At 37.4% G+C, this 27,349-nt stretch overlaps 1 protein-coding gene across 2 annotated transcripts in view; it reads left to right on the forward strand.

The window, feature by feature from the left end:
* The window catches only part of LOC123524437 (zinc finger Ran-binding domain-containing protein 2-like), a 95,743-nt gene that overhangs the window by 29,682 nt on the left and 38,712 nt on the right, over positions 1-27,349 (forward strand). For both annotated transcript variants that reach the window (XR_008370389.1, XM_045302642.2), the window contains exons 3-4: positions 12,447-12,552; positions 24,356-24,515. Coding sequence is in view for 1 of the 2 variants with exons in the window: in XM_045302642.2 (XP_045158577.2) it covers positions 12,447-12,552; positions 24,356-24,515 (266 nt within the window). In the remaining variant the exon portion in view is untranslated. The remainder of the gene's footprint in view (positions 1-12,446; positions 12,553-24,355; positions 24,516-27,349) is intronic.

A 27,349-nucleotide genomic window follows, 5' to 3' on the forward strand; every position in this document is an offset into this window, starting at 1 on the left:
CTTTCAGTTAGGCCATAATAAATTAATTCCTAGATTATCATCCCTGCCCGCCCCCTCTTTTTTATGCTGCCCCGACCTTTTTAGCGCACCTGAGCATGAAGTGCTCAAAGGTGAGCTTTTGTGATCACCCTGTGTCCGTCATTCGTTGTCATCCATCCGTCGTCGTTGGCGTCCTCAACAATTTGACTGTTAACACTCTAGAGGTCACAATTCTGGCCCAGTCTTAATGAAACTTGGTCAGAATGTTACTCTCAATAAAATCTTGGACGAGTTCGATATTGGGTCATCTGGGATCAAAAACTAGGTCACTAGGTCAAATCAAAGAAAAAATTTGTTAACACTCTAGAGGTCACAATTTTGGCCCAATCTTAATGAAACTTGATCAGAATGTTACCCTTAATAAAATCTTGGATGAGTTCGATATTGGGTCATCTGGGGTCAAAAACTAGGTCACCAGGTCAGATCAAAGGAAAAGCTTGTTAACACTCTAGAGGTCACAAATTTGGCCCAAACTTCATGAAAGTTGGTCAGAATGTTACCTTTAATAAAATCTTGGACGAATTTGCTATTGGGTCATCTGGGGTCAAAGACTAGGTCACCAGGTCAAATCAAAGAAAAAGCTTGTTAACGCTGTACAGGCCACATTTATGACTGTATCTTCATGAAACCTCGTGAGAATATTAATCTTGATGATCTTTAGGTCCAGTTTGAATCTGGGTCATGTAGGATCAAAAACTAGGTCACCAGGTCAAGTCAGGAAAAGCTAGTTAACACTCCAGAGGCCACATTTATAACCATATCATAATGAAACTTGGTCAGAATGTTAATCTTGATGATCTATAGGTAAAGTTCAAATCTGGGTCAAGTGGGGTGAAAAACTAGGTCAGATCAAAGGAAAAGCTTGTTAACACCCTAGAGGTCACATTTATGACTGTATCTTTATGAAACTTAGTCACTTTGTTAATCTTGATGATCTTTAGGTCAAGTTCAAGTCTGGGTCATGCGGGGTCAAAAACTAGGTCACCAGGTCAAATCAAAAGAAAAGCTAGTTAACACTCCTGAGGCCACATTTATGACCATATCATTATAATGAAACTTGGTCAGAATGTTAATCTTGATGGCTTTTAAATCAAATTCAAATCTGGGTCAGGTGGGGTGAAAAACTAGGTCACTAGGTCAAATCAAAGGAAAAGCTTTTTAACACTAGAGGCCACATTTATGACTGTATCTTCATGAAACTTAGTCAGAATGTTGATCTTGATGATCTTTAGGTCAAGTTTGAATCTGGGTCATGTGGGGTCAAAACTAGGTCACCGGGTCAAATCAAAGGAAAAGGTAGTTAACACTCCTGAGGCCACATTAAGACCATATCTTAATGAAACTTGGTCAGAATGTTAATTTTGATGATCTTTAGGTCAGATTTAAATCTGGATCAGGTGAAAAACTAGGTCACTAGGTCAAATCAAAGGAAAAAGCTTGTTAACACTCTAGGGGCCACATTTATGACTGTATCTTAATGAAACTTAGTCAGATTGTTAATCTTGATGATCTTTAGGTCAGGTGAGCGATACAGGGCCTTCATGGCCCTCTTGTTTATTTCTCTCTCTCAAAATACCATAGATAATGCGGTTTTTTTTTACCCCTGGGAACAGCCCCGACACACAGGTACAGACGACTTTCCAACTTCAAACCAAAACAAATTCGCCATTTTGATAAAGGGAAATTACTCTCTGCGCCTACTGTCTACACTAAAATCTAAGATTGCCGTTACATTCCCGTAAAAGATTGAGTAGTTTAAACTTTATTTTTCTTTCGAACAAAATTAATTTCATATAAATTTAAAAGTATTTTGATGAAAGTAATATTAAAAATCACAAATATTAGGATACTTATAAAAAAATGGAGATTATTTTAACCGAGATCAAACTGTGAACAACAAAATTGACACAAGGTGACAAGCTAATTGACGATAATTACAGGTTATTTGATCATAAGAAAAAGACTATCACACCTTTTGTCAATATCGGTTTGAATTGAGAAGCTCCTGTCATTATGAACGATACCATTCCGAAATATTGAAACAGTTGTTTTCTATCTATTCAAAATATTTAATTAAAAAAGAAAAAAAAAACAAATATAACAATATTTTTAGTCGTCCTACCTCTCCCGATCCTGTCAGGTTTCTCCTGATTCTGGATGTAAAACCCGATCAACCCAATAAGAAGTCCAAATCTCCCGATTAAAAAAAATCAAACAACGGAAAAAAAAAAGATTCAATCCTTTACAAATAATCCTCGCTAAAAACGAATCTGTGAACAACAGTTTTCGGATATTTTCACACCTATTTACCCCTGTTGATTGTTGTTTATTGCATGATATAACCAAGTCAGGTGTTGATTAATGTGTCACAACTGAAACAGGTATTTAATTTTTCTATCAATAAAAATCAATTACAATCAAATTTAGATCAGAAAATATATTAGTCCTACCTTTTTCTACAAGTTTTTTAAGGTCGAGATCCGTGGTGCCGATTTTGAAAAATATTTCTCTTAAACAATTTTAGTAAGAGAAGATGTCAAGGTAAATATTAATATCAGGTACTGTTAAATGCTGTTAAACTGTCTTTGCATAATCATAGTTTGTCAAACACATCCTTTAAATTGGAGATATGGGCAATGTTTACAAAAGCGTAACAGTATCCGGACAGACAATTTTAGATATCAAGATTTTAAAATAATTTTACTAGTTTTATTTTCAAGGAAACTAAGTGGGTTCATCAAAGACGCAGGTCGATCCAGCTCCTAAATAGAATGTTGAATTGTTGATAAATGTAATATGAGAGTCAACAAGTTTGTTTTTACTTTATTCTGTTTTTGCCATTTGTCTTGACTTGTACTTTGGGGTTCGATTTATGTATATATAGCTGTCATTTTGAATATATAAGGCTTCATTTTGTGAGTTTTAACTGAAATAAATCTCATGATGATGAAAAGGACCATTCAGCTGAAATCCTAGGAGTCTGTATGTACACTTTTACTAATTTCAAGAGTAAAAATCTCCGGTCCGGGAAGTTGTTTTAAAAATAAAAAATAAAATTCTCCACCCCCACCCCCCATGCCCCCTTTTTAACCAAAATTTGGATGATAATCTAGGAATTAATTTATTATGGCCTAAGTCTGTCACTCGCAATATTCCTCACCCCTACCCCACAAGATTTTCTTTTTACTTTTAGCTTCCTTGTGTATCAACCTCCCTTTGTCAAGTCCAATAACTCTGATATGTATTTAGGTCAAATTATGCCCCCTTTTGGACATAGAAAATTCTGGTTAAAGTTTTGCATGCAAGTTACTACTGGGTATCTCAAAAACTAATGCAGATATTGAATTTAAACTTCACATGTCTTTGGGGTTATAAAACTAGGTGTTATCATCTTACATTTATTTTGACCAAAATTATGCCCCATTTGAACCTGACAACTTCTGGTTAAAGTTTTTTGCTTGCAAGTTATTATCTCAAAAACTTATGCTAATACTGAATTGAAACTTTACATGTGTCTTAGGTTTATAAAACTATGTGATATCATCAAGTCCCATAACTCTGACATATATTTTGAAAAATTATGTTCCATTTGAACTTGACAACTTATGGTTAAAATTTTGCATGTGAGTTACTATCTCCAAAACTAATGCAAATACCAGATTGAAATTATATAGATATTTTAACATTTGGGTAATATTCCTGTTTCTGGGATAACAATTTGAATAGTCGAGCATTGGCTGTCTTACTGACAGCTCTTGTTGAAGGAATGGATTCAAAGTTGCTCATATACACAACATTATCTGAATATGACCATAAAGGATGGGCTGTGAGCATTGTGACCAGTTTTATAGCCCTTTGTTAATTTCACTATATACGGTTTAGTGAAGAAACTTTGTGTGTCCAGCTCTTTTTTAGCTCACCTGTCACATAGTGACAAGGTGAGCTTTTGTGATCATCCGTCTTCTGTGCGTGCGTGCGTCCGTCCGTCAACAATTTCTTGTCTGCACGATAGTGGTTTCATTTATAATTTTATTAGTCCCCTACTGGTTGAAAACCAATTTCGGGGACTATAGGAATGCGCTTTTCCGTCATTCCGTCATTCCGTCATTCCGTCTGTCCGCAATTTCGTGTCCGGTCCATAACTCTTTTATCCGTGAAGGGATTTTATTATTACTTGGCACAAATGTTCCCCATGATGAGACGACGTGTCATGTGCAAAACCCGGACCCCTAGCTTAAAGGTCAAGGTCACAATTGGAGGTCAAAGGTCAACAGGGCTTTTTTCCTGTCCGGTCCATAACTCTCCCATCCATGAAGGGATTTTAATATCGCTTGGCAGAATTGTACCTCATAATAAGACGATGTGTCAGGCACAACTTTCAGACCCCTAGCTCAAAGGTCAAGGTCACACTTAGTAGTCAGATGTTAACATGGCATGAACAGGGTCTGTTTCGTGTCCAGTCCATAATTCTTTCATCCATGAAGGGATTTTAATATTACTTGACACAAATGTTCCCCATGATGTGACGACGTGTCATGCGCAAAACCCGCACCCCTAACTCAAAGGTCAAGGTCACAATTTGAGGTCAAAGGTCAACAGGGTTTTTTTCTTGTCTGGTCCATAACTCTCTCGTCCATGAAGGGATTTTAATATCAATTGGCAAAATTGCAACTCATAATAAGACGATTGTCATGCCAACTTTCAGACCCCTAGCTCAAAGGTCAAGGTCACACTTAGTAGTCAAATGTTAACATGGCATGAACAGGGTCCGGTCCAGTCCATAACTCTGTCATTCATTAAGGGATTTCAGTATTACTTGGCACAGATGTTCTCCATGATGAGACAATGTGTCATGCGCAAATTCCGGAGCCCTTGCTCAAAGGTCAAAGTCATACTTAGAGGTCAAAGGTCTAATTCAATAATGACTTTGTCTGGAGCATTTCTTCTTTATGCGTGGAGGGATTTTAATGTAACTTGGCACAAATGTTCACCACCATGAGACGAATTGTCTTGCACCAGAATCAGGTCACTAGGTCTAAGGTCAAGGTCATACATAGAGGTCAAAGGTCAGATTCAAGAATGACTTTGTCCGGAGCATTTCTTCTTCATGCATTGAGAGATTTTGATGTAACTTGGCACAGATGTTCACCACCATGAGGCACACTTTTTTAGAATTACGTCCCTTTGTTGTTACTATAAATAGATTACATTGTAACTTTTTTATTACTGGCCTTAGGGAAAAATCGAGACCACTTTTCTGTGGTACAACATGCATGTTACATCCAATATTTAGGTGTATTTTGATCTATCTCTACCTGGTAAAGATTTTCTTGTGGACTTACATTTTATAGATTTTTTTTTTTTTTTTTTTTTTTTAGGATTAATTTCACTTTGTTGTTACTATAAATAACTTTTATGATAACTTTTTGTATAATCGGCCAAAAAAAATCTAAATGAAAACAACTGTACGTTTTTATATCTGCAAATTTTTATCCAAGTTCTTGTTATATTATATTGTATATATAGTACAATATTGTTTATACATCATAGACAGATATCAGTTCATTATGTTATACTGCAGTAGAGAAAATTAGGTGCCTTCCAGTAGGGGACTTTGTATTGCATGGCAATACTTCATTCACTTGTTTTAACCAAACTTGCCCACAACTTGTATCACCATAAGATCTTGGTTCCTTTCTTGAACTGGCCAGATCCCATTATGGGTTCCAGAGTTGTGGCCCCTGAAAAGGGCCAAAATTAGCTATTTTGACCTTGTCTGCAAAATAGCAGCTTCATGTATGATTTGATTTTTACCAAACTTGCACACAACTTGTATCACCACAAGATCTTGGTTCCTTTCTTGAACTGGCCAGATTCCTTTATGGGTTCCAGAGTTATGGCCCCTGATAGCGCTAGAATTAGCTATTTTGACCTTGTCTGCACAATAGCAGCTTCATTTATGATTTGATTTTAATCAAACTTGCACAAAACTTGTGTCACCATAAGATCTCGGTTGCTTTTTTGAACAGGCCAGATCCCATAATGGGTTCCAGAGTTATGGCCCCTGAAAGGGCCAGAATTAGCTATTTTGACCTTGTCTGCACAATAGCAGCTTCATTTATGATTTGATTTTAATCAAACTTGCACAAAACTTGTGTCACCATAAGATCTCGGTTGCTTTTTTGAACAGGCCAGATCCCATAATGGGTTCCAGAGTTATGGCCCCTGAAAGGGCCAAAATTAGCTATTTTGACCTTGTCTGCACAATAGCAGCTTCATTTATGATTTGATTTTAACCAAACTTGCACACAACTTGTATCACCACAAGATCTTGGTCCTTTTTTGAACTGGCCAGATTCCATTATGGGTTCCAGAGTTATGGCCCCTGATAGGGCCAGAATTAGCTATTTTGACATTGTCTGCACAATAGCAGCTTCATTTATGATTTAAATTTAATCAAACTTGCACAAAACTTGTATCACCATAAGATCTTGGTTCGTTTCTTGAACTGGCCAGATCCCATAATAGGTTCCAGAGTCATGGCCCCTGAAAGGGCCAAAAATAGCTATTTTGACCTTGTCTGCACAATAGCAGCTTCATTTATGATTTGATTTTAACCTAACTTGCACACAACTTGTATCACCATAAGATCTTGATTCTTTTTTATACGCCCGAAGGGACGTATTATGTTATCGCCTTGGTGTCTGTCTGTCTGTCTGTTGGTTAGCAATTTCCCTTCCGCTCTGTAACTCTTGAACCCCTTGAAGGATTTCAAAGAAACCTGACACAAAATTTAATGTTCACCTCATCGAAATGACGTGCAGAGCGCATGATTTGGATGCCTGACTTCAAGGTCAAGGTCACACTTAGGGGTCAAAGGTCATATGACTTTGTTTTGTGTGTATATTGCTCTGCATTTGCATTGCATTGCAGTGCTCTTGTTTTTATTTGGCAGATCCTAATTTTTTTTTTAATTACTTCCCTTTTTCATTACTATAAATAGCTTATTTTTAGTAACTTTTTTATTATTGGCCGTAAGGAAAAACCGAGACCACTTTTCTGTGGTACAACATGGATGGTACCTCCAATTTTTGAGTCGGCTAAACGCTGTCAAGCGTTTGACGAGTCCTTGCTATCGCACGATTTCTCATTCTTAAATGGCCTCACAACACAGCGAAGTGATGTAGTTCCATTAGATTGTCTCTAATTTCAAAGAGTTCATTGATCGAATGAAGTTCATTTATATCAATCCTATTTGCTATGACCAATATACGATGTAATCTGTCATATTTATGACTTGTAATTGTGCAATACTCGAATAAAGCCACGTATTTTCTTCCGCGGTAACTCATTAAGCATAAACACGCATAGCGATTCTGCGGGATTTGGTAATACATTTGCGCATATGATTATGGTGATTTATGCCCTTTTGTCACAAAATAGCAAATATGATGTTCACAAATTCAAATAAAAACTGCATATTAACTTATTAGCCAAATTATCCATTTGTTACCCTGTCCGTTTCAAAAAATAATCTTTAAAATCATTGCGTAAATAACAAATTTATTGCGCTGTGCATTTTATGAATTGCGCAGACTTACAAAGCTTGCGTAACATCCAGCGAAAGACAAAATATAGTTCCAGAACATACTGCTAGTATTTTATTGAGTGGGTACCTCTGAAAGCATTTGAATGTCTCTTATCAAAGAGTTTACCACATTGATGAAATTTAATTATGACAGCTTCATTTTAAATGACCCGAATAAAATCGCACCAAAGGCTGTATCAAGGGTCTACATATTCAAAAATTTCTTGTGGTGATACCCCAAACCCTTCTTGCAGGAGGGGGTATCCTCCCACATCCTTCCCCCATATTGCCACTTTACAGTTTGATACATTTGCCCTTTTACCACCTGCCGCAATGCCCATTTCAAATTCTGACTGCAATTTAAAGCGGAAAGAAACTCCCCTCCCCAACCCACCCTGCTACCGACCACGTAAAAATGGCTCAAACATTTTTTCTGCCCAGTCTGGGCCTGTCTGTCTACATGAATCAAAATGGATAATTGAAAGTGGATGGACTTCGGGATAACAGACATGATTTTTAAGGGGTTAACAAGTCTGGTATAGAATAAATGATAGTTTTAACTAAAAAAGAATTGCATTTATTAATATCGGTCACACTATATATTGACACTCAGCAACATTTACATACATGTATCTCTAAACGCAAAAGTAAGTATACTTTAAATTGACATCACTTATAATATGATTGAACAATACTAACATATGACAAGGCTATCGCCAGGCCCATTATAATATCTGTAAAATATCAGTTCTTTCGTCCATCCGTTACAAATTGTATGTGGCATTTTTCCGCGCTGTAAAATTTTAATATTATAAATTGTCATATTCAAATTTTATCATGTGCGAATATATACCAGCCGATAATTGCCTCTTTTGGCAATGCCGGAGGCAAATGTTTACTGGAAAATATATAAAGTCATGGGCAGTATCTTAGTGTCAGCTGTCAAATTGTAGTTTGTACTTTCAACATTTTTATTTCTGCGAACCACTCTTCAATTTAAGAGAAATATATTGGGTTTAAATACTTGTATAATGCCAATCAAAGTTTTACTAGGCATCGACCGAATGTTCATTTCATTTATTGTAACAAAATCTGTCTTTAGCTGGGGAAAAAAACTAAAAAACAAACTGAAACTGGTAGGCTATACTGTCAGTACATCAATCATTAGCCGACTCAGGCCCTTCAGGCCTTTGATTAGGTGTATTTTGACATATCTGTACCTTGTAAGAATTTTTTTTTTCTTTTTGGTTAAATTTCTTCCCTTTGTTGTTCCTGTCCTTTGTAGATCCTATCTCCATGAAACTTGGTCAGAATGTTTATCTTGATGATTCTGAGGCCATGTTTAACAGGTGAGCGATATAGGGCCATCATGGCCCTCTTGTTTGAAGGAATGGGTTTAAAGTTTCATAGGTGAACCTTGAAATGAAATTGCACAGTAACTTTTTGTGGGGGCATCTGTGTCATATGGACACAGTACTAGTGTTAATTGGATTTATGCTGAATACCATACAATTTTTGTTGAGCCCATAAGGGAGTGAAGACATAGTTGTCCAAATGGCTGTTTCGTGTATGTGTGTGCGTGCGTCAGTCAGTGCGTCCATCCGGATTTCTTTGTCCAGACCTTAAGTTTTGTCATTGATTGTGAGATTTTAAAATAACTTGGCACAATTGTTCACCAACATGAGACTGCGTGTCGCGCGCAAAACCCGTGTCAATATCTTAAAGGTCAAGGTCACACTTGGAGTTTAAAGGTCAAATATGGCTATAATTGACCTTGTCCGGACAATAACTTCGTCATTGAACGTGGGATTATAAATAACCTGGCACAGTTGTTTACCATCATGAGATGGTGTGTCACGTGCAACACCGGCGTCAATATCTTAAAGGTCAAGGTCACACTTGGAGTTTAAAGGTCAAATATGGCTATAATTGACCTTGTCCGGACAATAACTTTGTCATTGATTGTGGGATTTTAAAATAACTTTTCACAGTTGTTCACCACCATGAGATGGCGTGTCCTGCACAAAACCCTTGTCGATATCTTAAAGGTTAAGGTCACACTTGGAGTTTAAAGGTCAAATATGGCTATGATTGATCATGTCTGGACAATAACTTCGTCATTGAATGTGGGATTATAGAATAACCTGGCACAATTGTTATACCCCCACAAAACGAAGTTTGTGGGGTGTATATAGGAGTGAGCTTGGCGGTTGGTCTGTCGGTCGGTCCATTGGTTTTCATGGTTTCCGGATGATTACTCATAAAGACTTGACCGATTTAAATAATTTTTGGTACACAGGTGTAACATCAGAAAATACAGGTCAAGTTCGAATTTGGGGTCAGTAGGTCAAAGGCCAAGGTCACAGTGACCCTGAAAAGTAAAACGGTTTCCGGATGATAACTTGAGAACGCTTGGGCCTAGGATCATAAATTTTGGTACACAGATGTAACATCATAAAATACAGGTCAGGTTCGACTTTGGGATCTGTAGGTCAAAGGTCAAGGTCACAGTGACTCGGAACACTTAAATGGTTTCCGGATGATAACTTGAGAATGCTTGGGCCTAGGATCATTAATTTTGGTACACAGGTGTAACATCATAAAATACAGGTCAAGTTCTACTTTGAGGTTAGTAAGTCAAAGGTCAAGGTCACAGTGACTCGGAACAGTTAAATGGTTTCCAAATGATAACTTGAGAACGCTTGGGTCTAGGATCATAAATTATTGTACACAGGTGTAACTTGATAAAATGCAGTCAAGTTCGACTTTGAGGCTAGTAGGTCAAAGGTCAAGGTCACAATAACACGAAACAGTTAAACGGTTTCCGGATGATAACTCGAGAAGGCTTGAGCCTAGGATCATGAAAATTGATAGGGAGGTTGGTTATGACCAGTAGATGACCCCTAATGATTTTGAGATCAGTAGGTCACAGGTCAAGGTCACAGTGACCCGGAACATTTAAACAGTTTTCGGACAATAACTTCAGAATGCTTGGGCCCAGGATCACGAAACTTAATAGGGAGGTTGGTCAAGACCAGCAGATGACCTGTTTTGATTTTGAGTTCCAAAGGTCAAAGGTCAGAGTGACCCGGAACATTTAAACCTTTTTCGGACAATAACTTGAGAATGCTTGGGCTGAGGATCATGAAACTTCATAGGGAGGTTGATCATGACCAGCAGATGACCTCCTTTGATTTTGAGGTCAAAGGTCAAGCAAGTTCAGCTTTGACATTGGCTTAGTTCTGTGGCAAGGCCATATTTTGGGGGTATAATCCGTCACTCCTGTGACAACTCTAGTTTTATTTGGCACAAATTTTTGTCTCAGTGAGACAGAGTTTCGTGTGCAACTCCCAGTCCTTTTGACAGCTGGTGGGCTCGACATGTTGCCCTTGGGCATCTAGTTTATTAACTCTTTTATTAGCTCACCTGTCATGTAGTCAAGATGAGGTTGTCTGTTTGTCTTCCATCCTCAATTTCTTGTGAACACGATAGAGACCACACTTTGCAATAGTCAGTATTATAGATTAAATGCAATCGATTTTAATCAAACATGCACACAACTTGTATTGACTTGGTAAGAATGTTTATCTTGATGATTCCTAGGCCAAGTTTGAAACTGGGTCATATGGGATCAAAAACTAGGTCACCACTCAAATCAAAAGAAAAGCTTGTTAACACCGTAGAGGCCTTATTATGTCTCCCACCACACAGTGGTGTGGGAGACATATTGATTTACTCCAGTCTGTGTGTGTCTGTGTCTGTGTGTCTGTCACAAAGCTTGTCCGCACTCTTAAGTCGAACATTTCTTATCCGATTTTCACCAAACTTAAACAAAATGTGTTTGACCATAAGACCTCGGCCAAGTTCGATAACTAGCCAAATCGGTCAAGGCGTCTTAGAGTTATGGCCCTTGAATTACCAAAAATCGGTCTTTTTACTCTTGTCCGCACTCTAATTCGAATATTTCTCATCCAATCTTCACCAAACTTAAATAAAATGTGTTTGACCATGAGACCTCGGCCAAGTTCGATAACTAGCCAAATTGGTCCAGGCATTTTGGAGTTACGGCCCTTGAATTATCGAAAAATTTGCCTTTTTACTCATGTCAGCACTCTAAGTCAAACATTTCTCATCCGATCTTCACCAAACTTGAACAAAATGTGTTTGACCATGAGACCTCGACCATGTTTGATAACTAGCCAAATCGGTCCAGGTATTTTGGAGTTACGGCCCTTGAATTATCGAAAAATTGGCCTTTTTACTCATGTCAGCACTCTTAGTCAAACATTTCACATCCGATCTTCACCAAACTTGAACAAAATGTGTTTGACCATGAGACCTCGGCCAAGTTCGATAACTAGCCAAATCGGTCCAGGCAGTTTAGAGTTACGGCCCTTGAATTACCGAAAAAATCCGTCTGTTTACTCTTGTCCACTCTCTAAGTCGAACATTTCTCATCCGATCTTCACCAAACTTGAACAAAATGTGTTTGGCCATAAGACCTTACCCAGGTTCGATAACTAGCCAAATCCGCCCAGGCACTTTTGATTTATGGCCCTTGAACTATACTCATCCAGACCATCTAATTGGATCCACTCGTCTAAAACATCTAGAGAAACTAACATTTTTCATAGGGGCAGTTGTGGGAGACATGCGCTTTTCTTAAAAGCATCTCTAGTTTATAACCCTATCTTCATGAAACTTGGTCAGAATGTTTATCTTGATGATTCCAAGGCCAAGATTAACAAGTCAGCAATATAGAGTCATCATGCCCCTCTTGTTGTTTTTTATTTGACTAAATGCTAAGATTATCTTTCAGACCGAAAGGAAGGCATAGTTTACAAGAAAGGAGGAACAGAGATTGGAAAAAACCTAGCAGAGAAAAGCAAAGGTCTTTTCAGTGCTGATGACTGGCAGTGTAAAACGTAAGATATAACATGTTAATATTTAATTCTTTGACAGTTAATAACAAGAGAAAGGGGGTTAGGCTTTTTATTATACCCCCATAGTGACAAGGTGAGCTTTTGTGATCACCCTTCGTCCGTCGTCAGTCCATGCGTCAACAATTTCTTGTCTGCACGATAGTGGTTTCATTTATGATTTTATTTTAACCAAACTTGCACACAACTTGTATCACCATAAGATCACGGTTCCTTTCTTGAACTGGCCAGATCCCATTATGGGTTCCAGAGTTATGGCCCCTGAAAAGGCCAGAATTAGCTTTTTTGACCTTGTCTGCACAATATCAGCTTTATTATGTCTCCCCCAGGAGACATATTGTTTTTGCCCTGTCCGTCCGTCCGTCCGTCCGTCCGTACATCACACTTCATTTCTGAGCAATAACTGGAGAACCATTTGACCTAGAACCTTCAAACTTCATAGGGTTGTAGGGCTGCTGGAGTAGACGACCCCTATTGTTTTTGGGGTCACTCCATCAAAGGTCAAGGTCACAGGGGCCTGAACATTGAAAACCATTTCCGATCAATAACTAGAGAACCACTTGACTCAGAATGTTGAAACTTCATAGGATGATTGGTCATGAAGAGTAGATGACCCCTATTGATTTTGGGGTCACACCGTCAAAGTTCAAGGTCACAGGGGCCTGAACATTGAAAACCATTTCCGATCAATAACTAGAGAACCACTTGACCCAGAATGTTGAAACTTCATAGGATGATTGGTCATGAAGAGTAAATGACCCCTATTGATTTTGGGGTCACTCCGTCAAAGGTCAAGGTCACGGGCCTGAACATTGAAAACCATTTCCAATCAATAACTAGAGAACCACCTGACCCAGAATGTTGAAACTTGATAGGATGATTGGTCATAAAGAGTAGATTACTCTTATTGATTATGGGATTACTCCGTCAAAGGTCAAGGTCACAGGGGCCTGAACATTGAAAACCATTTCCGATCAATAACTAGAGAACCACTTGACCCAGAATGTTGAAACTTCATAGGATGATTGTACATGCAAAGTAGATGACCTCTATTGATTTTGGGGTCACTCCATTAAAGGTCAAGGTCACAGGGGCCTGAACATTGAAAACCATTTCCGGTCAGTAACTTGAGAACCACTTGACCCAGAATGTTGAAACTTAATAGGATGGTTGGTCATAAAGAGTAGATGACCCCTAATGATTTTGGGGTCACTCTGTGAAAGGTCAAGGTCACAGGGGCCCGCACATTGAAAACCATTTCCGGTCAGTTACTTGAGAACCACTTGACCCAGAATGATGAAACTTCGTAGGATGATTGGTCATGCAGAGTAGATGAACCCTAACGATTTTAGGGTCACTCTGTTGAAAGTCAAGGCCACAGGGGCCTGAACATGGAAAACCATTTCCAATCAATAACTTGAGAACCTCTCGACCCAGAATATTGAAATTTCATAGGATGATTGTTCATGCAGAGTAAATGACCCTTATTGTTTTTGGGGTCACTCCGTTAAAGGTCAAGGTCACAGGGGCCTGAACATTGATAACCAGTTCCGATCAATAACTTGAGAACCACTTGACCCAGAATGTTGAAACTTCATGGGATGATTGAACATGCAGAGTAGATAACCCCTATTGATTTTGGGGTCAGTCTATTAAAGGTCAAGGTCACAGTGGCCTGTTCATGTAAAATCATTTTTTGGAAATAACTTGAGAACCACTTGACCTACAATGTTGAAACTTAATAGGATGATTGGACATGCAGAGTACATGACCCCTATTTATTTTGAGGTCACTTGATCAAAGGTCAGGGTCACAGGAGCCTGAACAGTGACTTGAGAACCACTAGGCCACGAGTGTTGAAATTTAGCAGGATGACTGGACATGCCAAGTAGATGATCCCTATTGCAGCCAACCATCAGTGTCTCTTTGACTTCCGCTCCTGACCCCTATTGACTTCTTGCCTATAGGACTTTGCATTGAGGGAGACATGCGCTTTTTAGCTCACCTGAGCAATGCTCAGGTGAGTTTTTCTGATCGCTCAATGTCCGTCGTCCGTCGTCTGTCGTCTGTCGTCCGTTGTCTGTCAACATTTAGCTTGTGTATGCGATAGAGGCTGTATTTTTCAATTAATCTTCATGAATATTGGTCAGAATGATAACCTTGATGAAATCTAGGCCGAGTTCGAAAATGAATCATCTCGGGTCAAAAACTAGGTCACTAGGTCAAATCAAAGAAAAACCTTGTGTATGCGATAGAGACTGTATTTTTCATTTAATCTTTATGAATATTGGTCAGAATGATAACTTTGATGAAATCTAGGCCGAGTTCGAAAATGGGTCATCTCGGGTCAAAAACTAGGTCACTAGGTCAAATCAAAGAAAAACCTTGTGTATGCGATAGAGGCTGTATTTTTCAATTGATCTTCATGAATTTTGGTCAGAATGATTGCCTTGATGAAATCTAGGCCGAGTTCGAAAATGGGTCATCTCGGGTCAAAAACTAGGTCACTAGGTCAAATCAAAGAAAAAACCTTGTGTATGCGATAGAGGCGGTATTTTTCAATTGATCTTCATGAATTTTGGTCAGAATGATTACCTTTATGAATCCTAGGCCGAGTTCGAAAATGGGTCATCTCGGGTCAAAAACTAGGTCACTAGGTCAAATCAAAGAAAAACCTTGTGTATGCGATAGAGACTGTATTTTTCATTTAATCTTTATGAATATTGGTCAGAATGATAACTTTGATGAAATCTAGGCCGAGTTCGAAAATGGGTCATCTCGGGTCAAAAACTAGGTCACTAGGTCAAATCAAAGAAAAACCTTGTGTATGCGATAGAGGTGGTATTTTTCAGTTAATCTTCATGAATATTTGTCAGAATGATAACCTTGATGAAATCTAGGCCGAGTTCGAAAATGGGTCATCTCGGGTCAAAAACTAGGTCACTAGGTCAAATCAAAGAAAAACCTTGTGTATGCGATAGAGGCTGTATTTTTCAATTCTTCTTCATGAATATTTGTCAGAATGATAACCTTGATGAAATCTAGGCCGAGTTCGAAAATGGGTCATCTCGGGTCAAAAACTAGGTCACTAGGTCAAATCAAAGAAAAACCTTGTGTATGTGATAGAGGCTGTATTTTTCAATTGATCTTCATAAATTTTGGTCAGAATGATTGCCTTGATGAAATCTAGGCCGAGTTCGAAAATGGGTCATCTCGGGTCAAAAACTAGGTCACTAGGACAAATCAAAGAAAAACCTTGTGTATGCGATAGAGGCGGTATTTTTCAATTGATCTTCATGAATTTTGGTCAGAATGATTACCTTTATGAAATCTAGGCCGAGTTGAAAAATGGGTCATCTGGGGTCAAAAACTAGGTCACTAGGTCATATCACGTAAAAACCTTGTGTATGCGATAGAGGCTGTATTTTTCAATTGATCTTCATGAATTTTGGTCAGAATGATTGCCTTGATGAAATCTAGGCCGAGTTCGAAAATGGGTCATCTGGGGTCAAAAACTAGGTCACTAGGTCAAATCAAAGAAAAACTTTTTGTATGCAATAGAGGCTGTATTTTTCAACTGATCTTCATGAAATTTAGCCAGAATGATTACCTTGATAAAATCTAGGCTGATTTCGAAAATGGGTCATCTGGGGTCAAAAACAAGGTCACTAGGTCAAATCGAAGAAAAACATTGTGTATGCAATAGAGGATGTATTTTTCAATTGATCTTCATGAAATTTGATCAGAGTGATTGCCTTGATGAAAACTAGGTCGGTTTTGAATATGGGTTATCTGAGGTAAAAAACTAGGTCACTAGGTCAAATTAAAGAAAAATCTTGTGTATGCGATAGAGACTGTTTTTTTCAGTTGATATTTATGAAATTTGGTCAGGTTGATTGCCTTAATGAAATCTAGGTCGAATTTGAATATGGGTCATCTGAGGTCAAAAACTAGGTCACTTGGTTAAATCAAAGAAAAAACTTCTGTATGTGATAGAGGCTGTATTTTTCAGTTGATCTTCATGAATTTTGGTCAGAATGATTGCCTTGATAAAATCTAGGTCGAGTTTGAACATGGGTCATCTAGGGTCAAAAACTAGGTCATATCTAAGAAAATGCTTGTTTTATCGGAAGAGACCAAATTTTTGGTCCAATCTTAATGAAAATTGGTCAGAATATTTGTTTCCATGAAATCACTAGGTCAAACATGTTTTACACTGTTATGGAGTGTTTCTTAGGTGAGCGACCTAGGGCCATCTTGGCCCTCTTGTTTACAAAAGCATTTTCTAGTTTATGATTTGATTCTTACCAAACTGGCACACAACTTGTATCACCATAAGATCTTGGTTCATTTCTTGAACTGGCCAGATTCCATTATGGGTTCCAGAGTTATGGCCCCTGAAAGGGCCAGAATTAGCTATTTTGACCTTGTCTGCACTATAGCAGCTTCATTTATGATTTGATTTTAACCAAACTTGCACACAACTTGTATCAGCATAAGATCTTGATTCCTTTCTTGAACTGGCCAGATTCCTTTATTAGTTCCAGAGTGATGGCCCCTGAAAGGGCCAGAATTAGCTATTATGACCTTGTCTGCAAAATAGCAGCTTCTTTTATGATTTGAATTTAATCAGACTTGCACAAAACTTGTGTCACCATAAGATCTCGGTTCCTTTTCTGAACCGGCCAGATCCCATAATGGGTTTCAGAGTTATGGCCCCTGAAAGGGCCAGAATTAGTTGTTTTGACCTTGTCTGCACAATAGCAGCTTCATTTATGATTTGATTTTAACCAAACTTGCACACAACTTGTATCACCACAAGATCTTGCTTCCTTTCTTCAGCTGGCCAGATTCCGTCATGGGTTCCAGAGTTATGGCCCCTTAAAGGTCCAAAATTGGCTATTTTGGCTTTTGCAGCCATATAGAGACTTCATTTATAGTTTTATTTGATACAAACTTCCAAAATATCTTCAACAACAATAAATTTTTGATTCCATGACAAATCAGATCCAATCGTAGGTTCCAGAGTTATTTTATATCTGATTACCTCCCCTGATTGTAATCAAAATGGATTTATATCAGTAAGTACTTATAGGACTTATTTGAAATTTCATTATTGCTATTAGTTGGACTGAGACAATCAGGGTAGATAACTATGGACTGATTTTATGTCAAATTACCACCTTTTATTTCAAATTAAAATGGGTATATCTCCGTTACTAATGAAGATACTGATCTGAAATTTCATTTATGTCAATAGATTTATTTGGCAGACCCTTCTTTTGTTTCTCTTACAATATTTATTTTTTTTAATTACTTCCCTTTTATGTTACTATAAATAGCTTATTTTTAGTAACTTTTTTATTATTGGCCGTAGGGAAAAACCGAGACCATTTTTCTGTGGTACAACATGGATGGTACCTCCGATTTTTAGGTGTATTTTGACATATCTATACCTTGTAAGAATTTTTTTTTCTTTTTGGTTAAATTTCTTCCCTTTGTTTTTCCTGTCCTTTGGACTATTTTTTCTGAGGACCTTCTTGTCCTCAAGTGCAATGATAACAGGTGAGCGATATAGGGCCATCATGGCCCTCTTGTTCAAGCATTTTATAACCTGTTTTAGTTATAAAATATAGTTAAATCAGGTAAGTTATTCAAAAAAAGTCTTTTTTCTGTTCTCACAAAGTGACCTTTAAGGCGACAATAAAATAATTACTAGATTTTCATCCCCGCCCTCCCCCTCTTCTTACCCCCCGCCCCCTAAATTTTATTGAAACAAAATGAAAATGTTCAACTGAGTTCCGTATCTCTAAGAGTACCGGTCCAGTATGGCATTTATACTTACCAATAATATCCGGCGGTGTAATAGTAAACAAAAACAGCTGGGGCTGGGAATCGGCAAAAATAACAATGGTTTTCATAATTGTTCAGGCCTTAAAAGGCCAGAAAGTTTTAAAAGATTAGTATGCCTGCCAGTTTAGCGACGACAGTACGTTGCTTGATCTATTCAACTATTTTTTATCGGGAAAATTAGATAGAAAGAAGTCTGTTGCAGACGAAGATTTCAACAGTCGTATGTGTGCTTTTTCTGGAGAAAGTAAACATGATAAAACGGAGTGTAACCTATCGCCTAGACTTTCAGATGTGGTTTCATTTCTTGGACCGTATATATAATTTGTGATAAATGACAATGAGCCCAGTGCAGACGCTGAGAAAAGTGCCAAAACGGATGCTTTTACCATTCTTATGTTGGCATCTAAGAAGGCCTTGAATCTACCAGCTAAGTATCCAAGTGTGACAAACATGTACACTTAAGGAGGTAGGTTACCTTCATATTTGTATGTGCGCATGTCCAACCGGAAGCTAACGTGACGATTTACGACGACATTTACAACAAATTAAATGTGTTTGTATATTCATTCTCCTGAAAACAAATCATGAACCTGCCTTCGATCTGATACTTTATGGTTTAATAATGCAGAAATAATGAATCGATTGCCGCAGAAACGCTTCAAAACAATGTTGCCTTAAAATGACGTCATTGACGTCATGACGTTACGTGTCAGTTACCGTGCAAAATTAATAGCTTTTATCTTGAAAGTACGTAATTCTGTGCATTTTCTTTACTTTAACTATCTTCAAATAACAAATATTTGCTGAAATATTTGTTATTAATCTTTTGCTCTGAATAATCATCAATATTTTGCTTCTTTTATGTAGTTATATTGAAGCGTTATGCGGATTGTAAGAAAATGGATGATGGTAAGGCGACAATAAAATAATTACCAGATTTTCATCCCCGCCCGCCCCCTCTTCTAACCCCCCGCCCCCTAAATTTTATTGAACCTAAAAACAAACGAAAATGTTCAACTGAGTTTCGTATCTCTAAGAGTACCGGTCCAGTACGGCGTTTATACTTACCAATAATATCCGGCGGTGTAATAGTAAACAAAAACAGCTGGAGCTGGGAACTGGAAAAAAATAACAATGGTTTTCGTAATTGTTCAGGCCTTAAAAGCTCAGAAAGTTTTAAAAGATTAGTATGCCTGCCAGTTTAGCGACGACAGTATGTTGCTTGATCTATTCATTGATTTTTTATCGGGAAAATTAGATAGAAAGACGTCTGTTCCAGACGAAGATTTCAACAGTCGCATCCATGCTTTTTCTGGCGGAAGTAAACATGACCAAACGGAGTGTAACCTATCGACTAGACTTTCAGATGTGGTTTCATTTCTTGGACCGTATATATAATTTGTGATAAATGACAATGAGCCCAGTGCAAACTCTTGAGAAAAGTGCCAAAACGGACGCTTTTACCATTCTTACGTTGGCATCTAAGAAGGCCTTGAATCTACCAGCTAAGTATCCAAATGTGACAAACATGTACACTAAACACATGATTTGTGCCTTTTAAATCAAAATAATCGATCTGTACAGCCCCTATAGCAAGATATAAAGAGTATAGATACATATTCAATCATAGAAGCGTTGGCTAAGAAAAATAAAAAATAAAAAATAAAATGTCACCCCCCGCCCACATTTAAGAAAAAATTTGGATGAAAATCTAGCAATTAATTTATAATGGCCTAACCAATGTTATTTGGAATATAGTTGTATGAAAGGTTACTTGTAACGATCATTTTCAAATAAAAAATCTAGCAGTTTGATTTGTAATACCTATTTAGGTTCCGTTGATAATTTGTTACTTATATATTAAAACTAAGATCTAAAATTGTTCAAATTTCAGTAGAAAAATGTGGTTCCTTAAATTTAATTGATGTTACCATGGAAACGAAGCCCGTGACCTATGTATCTAAATGTAAAATTCAAAAGCGTTGACACTGGTCTATTTAAGAAACACAGCTTCGGCTTTTTATTTTCATTTCAACAATATCCATTAGAATAATATCAGCATGCTGAACGATTTTTCCATGAAAAATGCCAGGCGAGGGGTACTGCCGTATGTATTCTAAGCTGTGAAATTTGTTTGAATCAATGCAAATAACAAGAAAATATAACTTACGTTAGAAATAATATGTTTTAAAGCTACATTAACAAGAAAGATAATCTTATTCAATATTTTTTTATAAGAAATTATGACAAAAAGCAAGATATAAGCTATTTTAAACATCTCTGTTGCCATGGTTACTGTAAACTTTAAGAAAAATAGGGTACCATGTAAAGTGCATGGTATTTTGCTTATAATATTTCCCAAATATTCCATGTTAGTCATTAACAGAATGCCATTTAAGCCGTCGAAAACCCCTATTTTTATACATAGTTGTTTAAAAATGAGAGAAACACGAGCCCCGCGACATATGCATTTAAAGCTTATATTAGAAAGCTAACGTGCATACTAGTAAAATTATCAATTATGCAGACTTCTATGGATATCAATGAAACTAAAATACACTGAAAAGTGTTAAATATCCGTATTTTCCTTCTTCTTTCAATATGAAATACCTTTAGAGGGTCATGTTCTTCAAACCTAGATAAAAATTGAATTTGAAGGGACAGAGACAAACGAAATTGAGATTGTAGCAGGTAAAACTTCATATTACACAAAATACAAACAAATGCTGCGGTTAAACTAACTTGGATTTACCCTTGTAACAAGGTAACCTACCTCCTTAACACATGATTAAAATTTTGTGCTTTTTAAATCAAAATAATTGAGCTGTACAGCCCCTATAGCAAGATATAAAGAGTATAGATACATATTCAATCATAAAAGAGTTGGCTAAGAAAAATAAAAAATAAAAAATAAAATGTCACCCCCCGCCCCCATTTAAGAAAAAAATTGGATGAAAATCTAGCAATTAATTTATAATGGCCTAAAGTGAAATTAGTAGCAAACTGTGGTTAATCAAATTCTCTTTTAGTCTGGTCATAATAGGATGTTAAGAGTTTTATAGCTTTAAAACTTTTGCGTAAAAATTTATCAGCCTTGCCTAAAAAAATTTACTGCATAGCTGGAAAGATAAAAGTTCAAGGATTCAGGAAGTAATTGGATTAGTCTCATTCAAAATGAGGAATTGGCACAGGAGGGCTTTGTAATATTTTATGATAACTGAAACAAGTTATGAAAGTATAAGCAATAACTCAAATGGGTTATAAACTGTGATAACTTGAAACAGTTACACCCCTGACTGACAGTTGTGACCCAGTCTTTATGAAACTTGACATGCAGAGTAGATGACCCCTATTGATTTTGGGTTCACTCCGTAAAGGTCAAGGTCACAGGGGCCTGAACATGGAAAACCTTTTCAGGTCAGTAACTTGAGAACCACCTGACCCAGAATGTTGAAACTTCATAGGATGATTGGTCGTGCAGAGGAGATGACCCCTATTGATTTTAGGATCACTCTATTAAAGGTCAAGGTCACAGGGGTCTGAACATGGAAAACCATTTCCGGTAACTCGAGAACTACTTGACCCAGAATGTTGAAAGTTTATAGGATGATTGGACATGCAGAGTAGATGACCCCTGTTAATTTTGGGGTCACTTGATCAAAGGTCAAGGTCACAGGGGTCTGAACATGGAAAACAATTTCCGGTCAGTAACTTGAGAACCACATGACTCAGAATGTTGAAACTTCATAGGATGATCGGACATGCAGAGTAGATGACCCCTAATGATTTTGTGGTCACTCTATTAAAGGTCAAGGTCGCAGTGGATAGAAAATGGAAAATCCATATCCGGTTTATAACTTGAGAACCATTTGACCTAGAATCTTCAAACTTCATAGGGAGATAGGAATTACAGAGTAGCTGACCCTTTTTGTTTTTTTGGGTCACTCCATCAAAGGTCAAGGCTACAGGGGGCTGAACGTAGAAAACTCTTTCCAATCAATAACTTTAGAACCAATTGACCAAGAATGTTGAAACTTAATAGTATGATTGTACATGCAGAGTAAATGACCCCTATTGATTTTTGGGTCACGCTGTTAAGGTCAAGGTCACAGGGGCCTGAAGATGGACAACCGTATCCAGTTCATAACTTGAGAACCACTAGACCCAGAATGATGAAACTTAGTGGGATGATTGGACATGCCAAGTAGGTGATCCCTATTGCAGCCAACCATCAGTGTCTATTTGACTTTCGCTCTTGTCCCCTATTGACTTCTTGCATATACGACTATGCATTGGGGGAGATAATAATGCGCTGTTTTACAAAAGCGTCTTTTAGTTTTTTTTCTTCAATACAATTCAATGAAGGTAAAACGAGTTAGTGAATCTGGTTCTAACAAGTTCACTAAAATAATATGTTGCAATTGACACGTAATTATGTCTAAATACACTCCACCTTTAATATGATCTAATGTTTTTTAGCTTTCCTGTGATATTTTTAAACCTGTATGAGTTAGTGTTATAAGTTTTATAACAATCTTACACTTCACTTTAATAAAAGCATTGCCCGGCCATAATTTTAGTATTTATTGATTTATAGATACTACCAATTTTATACGAAAATAAGAAACAAAACAATAGATTAGAAACCAGAGAAAAACAAACTTACACAAAGTATGTAATGCAAATTAAAAAAAATGGGGATCGAACTCCCGAGGAAAAGGTAAAATAGAAATACGGTAATTGCTTGGCCAACAAGGAATAACTGACTAAATCGTAAACTTAGTGTTTTGACTTAATTTTATGTTATTGTTTTGTTTTCACTTCTAAACGACACAATACTGTGCACTGCCTATAGTTTGGTTTTGCGGCGAGAGATGTTTGTGTACTTTTAATAATGGAATGGTCCGTTATTTAGGTAGTGTTATTCGGTACGATAAATAGTGGTTATTGCCTAAATAAGGCAAAGTAAATCATGCTGACTTCCCTAATTTGTAGATGAGTATATACATTGACCCATCAAACTACATACGCACTTTTGATTTGCTGCCCACGTGATGATAGCGTCCAAAATTACTGTTGCTTCTCGTTCTATATTTATCAGTGTTTACAAAATAAAGCGTTGTAACAGTTTATAAAAGTACATGAGAAAAACTGCAAAAATTCAAATGTTCCCATAATTCTGAAAACTATAAACTGGTCAACCATTGTGTTTCATGTAAATATATGAAACAGTGGTGATAAATTACTTTAAAAATTACAATTCAAAAATTACAATTCACAATGTGTGGAATAGTCACTTTAAAGTTTTGATGCACTTTCACTTTTTCTCTGTTATTACCAAACGGATTTAATTCAAACTTAGAATAGTATCATAATTATACAGGGACTGTAACTCTTCCACCAATATTTCATGAATTATGCCCCCTTTTACTTAGAATTTCAGGTTATTAGTCCCCTACTGGTTGAAAACCAGTTTCAGGGACTATAGGAATGCACTTCTCAGTCATTCCGTCCGTCCGCAATTTCGTGTCCGGTCAATAACTGTCATCCATGAAGGGATTTTGATATTACTTGGCACAAATGTTCCCGATGATGAGACGACGTGTTATGCGCAAAACTCGGACCCCTAGCTCAAAGGTCAAGGTCACAATTGGAGGTCAAAGGTCAACAGGGCTTTTTTCCTGTCCAGTCCATAACTCTCCCATCCATGAAGAAATTTTAGTATCACTTGGACAAATGTAAGTCATAATAAGACGATGTGTCATGCACAACTTTCAGACCCAAAGGTCAAGGTCACACTTAGCAGTCAAATGTTAACATGGCATGAACAGGGTCTGTTTTGTGACCGGTCTTGTGAAATTACTGGCACATTTTCAAAATAATTTCACGGATACTTTCTGTGCGTGACCCTGTACCAAACTGTTTTTTTATTTAGATGTGGAAATGTAAACTGGGCAAGACGTATGACATGTAACATGTGTAATACTCCAAAATATGGGAAGCAGGAACAGCGAACAGGATTTGGTGGTGGCTATATGGAAAGAGATGAAGTTGTTGAATACAAAGAACGGGTTGAGGATGATGAATATGATGAGGTATGATTTTTCCACAGACATTGATTTTTTGTCAAGCCTGCTTATGGAAGCGATGACATAGTCATCCAAATAGCTGTTCGGTGTATGTGCGTGTGTGTGTCTGTCCGGATTTATTTGTCTGGACCATAACATGCATGGAGCAATCTTTTTTATATTTGGCATGAATATTAACCTCAGTGAGACAGAGTGCCATGTGCAGACCACAGGTTCCAATCTCAAAGGTCGAGGTCACAGTTGGAGGTCAAAGGTCATGTCAGATCTTGTCCGGCTCATAACTTTGACATGCATTGAGGAATTTTGTTTATATTAAGTATGAATGTATAACTCAATGAGACGAAGTGTCCTGTGCAAACCCCAGGATCCTATCTCAGAGGTCACAGTTAGGGGTCAGAGGTCATTTTAGAGCTTGTCCAGGCCATAACTTTGATAAGAATGGAGCAGTCTTTTTAGCTCACCTGAACACAAAGTGCTCATGGTGAGTTATTGTGATCACGCTGTGTCCGTCGTGCGTCCGTCCGTCAAGTCTTCCGTCGTCGTCAACAGTTGTGTTTAAACGACATCTCCTCCAATACCACTGAATGGATTTTGATGAAACTTGGCATGGATGTTCCTTGGATGGTTCTCTACCAAAATTGTTCAAATGGTTCTGCTTGGTTGCACATAGGAGCTGCCAGAGCTAAATATAGAAAAGTCTTCAAACGACACCTCCTCCTAAACCGACGGTCTGATTTTTTAGAAATAATTTCACACAAATGGTCCTTATGTCACCCTCTACCAGGATTGATACTGATTTGTCAAAAAACATGGCTGCCCGGGGGGAGTGGTCACTTTTCCCTATATGTATATAGTGGAAATTAAAAAAATCTTCTTGTGTGAAACTGCTGGCCGGATTTTTAGCTCACTTGAGCCAAAAGCTCATGGTGAGCTTTTGTGACCGCTCAATGTCCATCGTGTGTCGACAGTTGTCCGTCGTCCGTCCGTCAACATTTTCTAAAGATCTTCTTCTTGAAAACCACTGGACAGAATTACATCAAACTTCTCAGGAATGATCTTCGGGTGGTCCCCTTTCAAAATTGTTCAAAGAATTGAATTCCATGCAGATCTTTGGTTGCCATGGCAACCGAAAGGAAAAACTTTAAAAATCTTCTTGTCCAAAACCGCAAGGTGTACACGAGCCTTGATATTGGGCATGTGACATCATCTAATGGTCCTCTATGAAGATTTTTCAAATTATGCCTCTGGGGTGAAAAAGGCCCCGCCCGGGGTTCCCAAGTTTTACATAGACATATAGGAAAAAACTTAAAAAATCTTGTATAAAACCTGAAGACCTGGGCCTTTGATATTTGGTGTGTAGCATTGCCTTGAGGTCCTCTACTAAAATTGTTCAAGTTAAACCCTGGGATGAAAAGAGGCCCTGCCCTGTGGGGGTCTCAAGTTTTACATAGACTTATATAGGAAAAATCTTCTTGCCTGAAACTGCAAGGCCTGTGCTTTTGATATTTGGTATGTTGCATTGCCTTTTAGTCCTCTACCAAAATTGTTCAAATTATGCCCCTTGGGTGAAAAGAGGCCCGGCCCTGGGGCTCCCAAATTTAACATAGACTTATATAGGGGAAAAAAATCTTCTTGTCTGAAAGTTCAAGGCCTAGGACTTTGATATTTGGTATGTAGCATTGCCTAGTGGATGTCAAACAAGATTGTTCAAATTACTCCCCTTGGGTGAAAAGAGGCCCCGCCCCAGGGGTCACTTGTTATATGACTTATATAAGAATGAATACTTCAAATATTATCAGATTATATTTTCTAGATGGTTTAATTATAATTACCTGATGACCCCAAGTGATTAGGGGTCACCTGACTGACCTTGACCTACTGACCTACTTTCTTGTTTTTTAAGATACAGCCTTGAAATTTGGATGACATGTACAGTTTTGCACACCGGTCTTAAGGTATTAGATCACTAATAAAGAACCTCCTTTTTGAAGAGTATTCAATTCCTACTAAAACCCTACTTTTACTGCAATGCTTAGGGGGGCGTAGGTTCAAGCCCTACTGGGACCAAATTTTTTTTCCTTATTTTCCTTTTTTACTAGTATGTTTTTACTTCTTTCAAGACTTATTGATGTTTTGTACAAAAATGGAGAAAAGATTAATCATATATGCAATTTCTTGGTGTTCAAAGAGAATTTACTACTTAAACAGAAGGGGTAGAGTTACAAATCTTTAAAAATATTGAGTTACGCACGGTGAAAGTTCTCTATTTTGCTTTCATTCTTAGATTATATATTGTGGAAGAAATTTAGGTAGGTTTTGAGTCTTCCCTAAGGTTATTTTTAAATGGAGTAAGCAAAATTCAAAATAGAAACACATCATTCGACCTTATTTTTTCAATGTCGAAGTATGGATTCTGTCTTATTAAATCCATTTACTTAAGGCACCATAGAAAAAATGATATTGACATTTTTATATTGTGTTTTATAATTGTTTACCAATAGTTTGATGTTTCTTCTGTTGAAATTAATGGTAAAATGAGTTCTCTGCAAACGTTTTGTATAGTTGCTATCACTTTGAAATTTGTCTCTACTTGAGCTTGAGGAGATACCATAAGTTATTCAAAAAAATTTAAAAACGGTACGGTAAAAGTTGTTTAAAATTTGCAAAATAGTGCAAAACACGGTTACCTTTCAGAATATACCAAGCAAAGGTCATTTTGTAAACATTGCTATTAGTGACCTAATACCTTAAAACTGACTTTCAGTGACCATGAATATGACCTACTGACCTACTTTCTAATATTTTAGCATCAGTTTGCCATTTTAAACATGGTGGCTCAT

Source organism: Mercenaria mercenaria, chromosome 3, assembly GCF_021730395.1.
Source record: "Mercenaria mercenaria strain notata chromosome 3, MADL_Memer_1, whole genome shotgun sequence".
Classification (NCBI taxonomy): Eukaryota; Metazoa; Mollusca; class Bivalvia; order Venerida; family Veneridae; genus Mercenaria; species Mercenaria mercenaria.